Source organism: Oculina patagonica, unplaced genomic scaffold (assembly GCF_052425735.1).
Source record: "Oculina patagonica isolate OP01 unplaced genomic scaffold, crgOcupat unplaced533, whole genome shotgun sequence".
NCBI classification, from domain to species: Eukaryota; Metazoa; Cnidaria; class Anthozoa; order Scleractinia; family Oculinidae; genus Oculina; species Oculina patagonica.
The window spans coordinates 4,464-10,996 of record NW_027558399.1 but is presented as its reverse complement, the minus strand read 5'-3'; the positions used below and the strand labels follow the sequence as shown (position 1 = coordinate 10,996).

General features: G+C 39.0%; 1 protein-coding gene across 1 annotated transcript; it reads left to right on the top strand.

Annotated features, from left to right (window-relative positions):
• Positions 1 to 93: 93 nt before the first annotated feature.
• LOC144640874 (carbohydrate sulfotransferase 5-like) lies at positions 94 to 5,846 on the top strand. The gene is made up of 2 exons (XM_078499934.1): positions 94 to 276; positions 4,551 to 5,846. Exon 2 carries the CDS (start codon positions 4,575 to 4,577, stop codon positions 5,772 to 5,774), a length of 1,200 nt encoding a protein of 399 aa, XP_078356060.1. The 5' UTR covers positions 94 to 276; positions 4,551 to 4,574; the 3' UTR covers positions 5,775 to 5,846.
• The last annotated feature ends 687 nt before the right edge of the window (positions 5,847 to 6,533 follow it).

Genomic DNA, 6,533 nt, shown 5'->3' with positions numbered 1-6,533 from the left:
TTTAGATAGAAATATGGCTGTGAGCCGCATGAGGTCAAGTAATTAAATGATCCGAAACAAAGAAAAATCACCAAACCTTAGAGAACAATTTTATCAGCACTTAATGACATCTGCATTTTGTGTTTGGCGATTCGAAGTGTCTTGAGTGTTTTTCTTGAATCTGTGCAAACAACCCACCAGTTTTGCGTTTATTTAGTACTTAGTTAGTCATTCTTCTAACCAGTTTAAGTCTTTGGGCCTGGATTGATCTTGAGCCTGGATTGCGTAGGACTAAGGGTGAGTTAATTTATTCGCTTACTGTATCTGTTAATGTATTTTATCGTATTTGTACAAGTTTTTGTTTTTACTTTTTTACTTTTTAGCCATTCAAAACTATCCCCAACTTGATAAACTACGGTTCGAGAGTTTCAAAACGCAAATGTATCCCTTCAAAATGGAAGAATTTGTTTTTAAAGTTGGCTCAGAAGGTGTTACATTATCGGCGGTTTGTTAACAATTACTGAAGCGAAATTATTTAGTTGCATTTTAACACTGCAATCTAAACTTACTGCCTTGCCATGTTAGTGGTTGTACAACCTCAGGTAGCAGTGTTGTAATTTGATCTGTGCGGAAAAACAATAGCGTGACGTAACAACATGGCGGTTGTCAATTCTTCCCGAGTGGACTCCACTAGAATTTTGTATTTGCCTTTTTTCAAGTTTTATCGTGGTGCGTTTCCTACCAGATGGTAACACAACACAAAGAAAGCATTGAAGAAGCGTTATGCGTGACAATTGTGTAAAATCACGGCAGATTGTGCGCGGAGGTTAGAATTTACTTTCGATGCGTATGTTTGTTTTGGTTGTCTTTCGGGTCGTTTCTTCAGCTTTAAATCCAGTGTATCTCTTGTGAAAAATTTTTCTGAGCCTTGAAAAAATTCAGGGATGTTCTACAGTTATTCTAGTTGCTCTGTGCGAAATCTGAGCGATGGGCCGCAATTTGGGTGGATGGGCCGCGATTTTTGCTGGAAGCCATCGTCTACGCAAAGTGAGACTGCTTACAACTAATCTGTTTGGGCTTCTTTTCGTTCGCTTCAGTCGCTTTGATGGATAATTGACGTCAAAGAACATCTTAAATATATATCCAGGATCGCCACAGATTATCTACTGGACGTGTTTAAAGACACAACAAGGTCAACAAGGACAACAGAATGCGAGCATTGTTTTCTTTCTGGTTTCTTTGGACCGAAGGTCGACGCGCGGCTGAAAAGCGCAAAAGCGCATTGAAATGTATTAAAAGGAAGGGTATCTGGCAAGAGAAATCAAGCACGGACTCGCCTGAAGCGAAGGAAATTATTTTCTCGATTAGATTCAATTTCTTGATAGCCTGGAGTTAGAAAAACATGGAAGGAATGAGAACCCTGGCGAGCTGCGTGTTTGCGCCATGCCAGGGAAGGCGAAGGAGACTTCAGTCAATGTATGTTCTTGCATTTCAGTGTAGTCAACTTAATTCTAACCAGCTAGGAGTTCTGACGGTCTTGTTGTTATGTTTATAAGAAGCTCAAAATGCCATGATGTTTTCAAATGATTGAGCTAGCCTTCGAGTTGAGGTCACCGGTCTAATTGATTTCCTGGCCAGCTATTTTGCGAAGCAGAGTTTGACACCTTTTGACGCCTATTTGTTGATGAAATATATGTTAGAAAGGTTTGTTGTGACTCATTTTTATTGCAAGATAAAACTCAGTACAGCTCACTTTATGTTTTCACTACAAGACCAGCAGATTATGAGCTGCGCGAAGGATTTTTCTTTTCTAATATTTTATTGTGTTGCCAAGCCAGGCTGTTTGATTTGCAGCGTGTCGCTTTCTTCGACGCGTGTTCTATTTTCTTGACTCAGTTGCGCCAAATATTATGTGGCTTCTAGGAAGCTATTTACTTTTTCGTTTAATTCGTAGAAAACAAGTAATAAGTTTAACGGCTTATGCAAACCTTCGACTATCAATTAGTTAGACCGGTCAGTTCTGGCACGATACCAACTGTAAATGTTTTCATGTCAGTTTGCGACATCGCATTTAATTTTTGAATTCGAGACGCCGCCAAACTAATGCCCGGGATAATTGTGAGAGTATCTTTTCTGAAAATCGGAGGTCATAGCTCGTGTTAATTTACCAAACCAAGTGCTTAGTGTGTCGCGCGCGACGGAAAACGTTCGTTTCCGCTTTACTCACTCTCGGCCAAGAGAGATAAACGGCATATTTTTTTCTTTCTGCAGGCCGTGAATAAAGTTAGGCCCAGGATGCTTAAATCCTTGCATGATGTGGCGTAAACTGCGAGAGTATCCTATTTTAAAAGCGGAGTTCATAGCTCAGTTCTTTTAATTTACCAAAACCAAGTGCATAGTGTGGACATAGCGCGCGACAGAAAAGCATTTAAAATGCAAGCGCTCGTCTCCGCTTTACTTATTCCTGTCCAAGAGAGGTCAATGGCATATTTTCTTCTTTCTGTAAGCAGTGAATTTCCGCTTAGTTAACAGAACGAAGCTTGTTTCATTCGAATTCGAGTTCTGCACACTTCGCTGTTCTAGATTTCAATCGACAGAGCAGGAATATTTTATGTCAACAGACCTCGCATCATGTGACTCCAAATTCGAGCAATGATTGGATAACTGTTTGTTTTGATCTGCGGATCAAAACATTTCCAAAAGTGGACATTCGTCTGAACTGGCAAGCGTGGCACGTAATTTCTGGAGCTTTCTACTACGCTTGACATCAAACAAGTTGATTTAAATATTTAAATTATCTGCACAGATCTCGTTAAATGTGATGTTTATCAGGGCGCCTTTAGTCGAACACGAAATACGGAAGCATCAAGGTTGTGATTTTGCAGGGTTGATTTTTAAACATAATCAAGTGTACTTAGGGCCACGCAAAAACACTTCAGCGGTCTCGAGTTGATCAGAAACTGAATGAGAGGAATCAAACGTGACGGCATGCTCTGCACTGAAGTCATCGATATGAATATTTTGTTTTTAAAACCGATTGCTAGAACTCCAAAACTGAGTTTTGAGTCGGCTAGTTCTTCTTCTCTTGAAAGTAATTTGATACTAGTACCGGCAGACATGGTGTAAAATTCAGTTGTATTTTGTAGACAAACAAAGCATAAGTATATTAAAGTTTTCCAGTATTTTGAATTACCTCACCTTACTTTATTTAAAATCGAGTCAATAGGCCTCATGCATGATAACGTCATTAGCTCAAAATTCACCACCAAGCCTCGTTTGGGCAAATTATTCTCAACCTTTCGCCACCTTCATGCAGTTTTCACGTGGGTATTCTTTTCATCTTTGCTGCTTTCGGAATGCGTTCACGCTAAAATTTACAAGTTTGCACTTCGAAAGCGAGGCTTGGTGGTGAAACTAGCCAGTCTGACGTAAATACGCATAAGGGCTATTTAGACGACGAACTCCCAAAATAGTAAGCGGAAAATTGAACCGAACATTTTGATGTGACGTTCTAGCATCTGCTTATTTTCTTTATCTATTTACTAATTATTTATTTAATATCTATCAAAGGACATCTAATTAGCAAAACCTAGGCATCGCTGGGAATCTTGTTTTTAAATCAACCGATGAACCTCACTTGAGGGAAATTTTAATACCCGGTACTAACACGTTGGAAAATTACAAAGTAAAGTGATAGTTTGTGTCAATATGTTTTTTAACGGACTCTTGGCTTAATAGAATCTTTGGACAAATTTCAACTGGTCTGTTACTGGTTTTAAAGCTTCGCAATCTTCAAATAGGTGAACAGGCCCATCACGTGACTCCATTGTTACACGGGCTCATTCAAGATGGCGGCGCTGCAAATGATGTGTTCTTTATAGGGGGACGATTTTGAGGCAATTTAAGACATTTTGGAAAGCGATGGAATAATAGAAAAGCAAATTTGAAAACTGTTCAATATAACGGTTTTTAAAAAATCATATCGCAATCTGTTTTAATCTTCTTCAGTTTTTGTCTGTCCGTACCTTCTTTTGAATTTGTTGCGGTAACGTAATATTTCTTCACTCTTGAAGTAGTTATTTTTGTATTTTACTCAATTTGGTGGCCATTTTCTTAGGCTCTTGCAAAATGCATGACGCAGTTCCTTTAAGTTTCGAGAAAATAGGTAAAAATAAGGTATTCCAAGCTAACGATAATAAATGTTAGAAAGCTGGCGTTTACCAGTGCATTGGTGATCTGTCCGGTTTGTGCTGTGCTCTCGGGTAAGACACATTATTCTCACAGTGCCCCTCTACACCCAGCTTTATAAATGGGAACTGGGGTTAAGCGAAGGACTAGCATACCATCCAGAGAGAACTAGAAATACTCCTAGTCGCTTAACGCCACGGAAATTGGAAATGAGCGCCGACCTGATGTGTCACTAGGCTCGAACGCAGACTTTTACTTACCTACCTTACACCCCAGAGATCACAATTAAGTGCATTTTATATTGATAGTTCTCGTGATTATTTATTTTATTGATTGGTTAGTTGGTTGGTTGATTTGGACTGATTAATTGATTGATTCTACAGGTTACCACCAGCAATATCCAGACAATGAAGTTAATGCATTACAAAATAACGACAAAAGAATCATGGTGCATCTGCTTCGCTACCAAGAAATATTTCATAGCCTGTTTACTCGGTTTAATATTTTTCTCCTTAACTTTCATTTACACATTGCGGAACCCATTATCACGAGGAATTTATCACGCTCACAACAGCACTACAATTGCCAAGGCGATCTCTCCTGAGAGACAGCTCCAACTCACTGCTAAGAGGAATTCACGACTAGCAAAACAATCAAAACGAGTTAATATCGTCATTATGTCTTATCCAAGATCAGGATCTTCATTTCTGGGCGACATTTTCAATCATCACCCAGGAGTTTTCTATCTTTTTGAGCCATTGCGAACTGTGCAAAGAACTTTCACTGGAGATTCCTTATTTGAGTTTGATTTCTCATCTCCATTTTATCAAAATAGGGCGATTGAATTTTTAAACGATATTATGAACTGCAAGTTTGCCAGTGATATTTTTGTCCGCTATCTCATTTCGCAAGATCGTTATAACAGCAAGGCACTGACCTCCCCTCCATTTTGCGTAACCAATGAAACATCTTGCATGGTGTGCAACAATTTAAAATCACGAGAACTTGAGACCGTCTGCAAAAACAAGTACAACGTGTTTGCTGCGAAACTACTCACACCCAGAATGCCAACTGCTTCTCATGACGTTTGGAGCAAAAACCTTTTACAAAGTTGCTCTTCTAACAATATGAGTAAATGTAAAATAGTCCATTTGGTCCGAGACCCAAGAGCTGTTGTAAATTCTTTGAAGTCTGTGGGATTTTTTAAAAGATCCAAGGACCCAAGACGTGACCTATCCTGGTTTGTGAAGAAAATTTGCCATCAAATGGAATTTGACGTCAAGGCTGGGGTGTTGATAAGAACTCTTTTACCTGATGGATACAGGTTAATCCGGTTTGAAGATATCGCCCGGGATCCTTTGTCAGCAGCGAGTGAACTGTTCAAGTTTACAGGAATAGAGATGTTTGATACCGTCATGAAATGGCTGAACCATACAACAAGATCAGTAAATGGCCACAAAAGTGCTTACAGCACCAGTCGTGACACAAAGCAAGTTGTTTCCAGCTGGAGAACAAAAATGAGCTCCGCGACTGTGCAGATTGTTGAAAATTACTGTGGAAGAGTTATGAGACAATTGGATTATGGATTAACTGGTGGAGAAAGCTAAATTTGAATATTAAATCGATTGATTTAATGATGCCTTTAAAAAGGTGCAGTTGCCACGCCGACGTACACGGAATGAGTTTTCTTTAGAATTACTTAGTATTTACCATGATTGCGAACTGTTATTACAAACCTTTAAGAGCGCTGTCTACTTACAGTACAATACAAATTTTATTGTCACCTCCCCATGGGGGCTTTTCAGAGACAATGAAAAAAAAATACAATAAATATAATTAATTGTCTTTAAAAATTATTGATAAAATTATCAATTGATAAAATTAACTATTTCTTCTTCAGTGTCACTGTCGCTGTCGCTGTCTCTGTCGCTGTCTCTGTCGCTGTGACTGGCGCTTAACTGTTCGTTAATTCCGCCCCTCCCAGTCTAAAAAGATCCAAAAAAAGCCCGGTCTGCAAAAAAGCCCGATTCAAAAAAGCCCGGCATACATTTTCTTTCACTGATTCCGCCCCCCCCCCCCCTACCTCACACAGTGAAACTTGGAGAATATATAGTATGTCCGAAAATCTATCTTTTGATAAACGTCACGTGGGATTATGACGTCACATCATGTGACAGTTACATCATGATGTCAAAACGGTCGCCATCTTGGAGCCTCCATCTTGGATTTCCAAAACGTCCAAAATTTTGCCAAAACGTCAGAAACCGCTAAAGATTACTGAAAAGTACTCAAAATCAATAAAACCATGCAAACCCTAAAAAAGGGTAAAAAATAATTGCAGTAAATTTAATTTTCATAAATAGGAA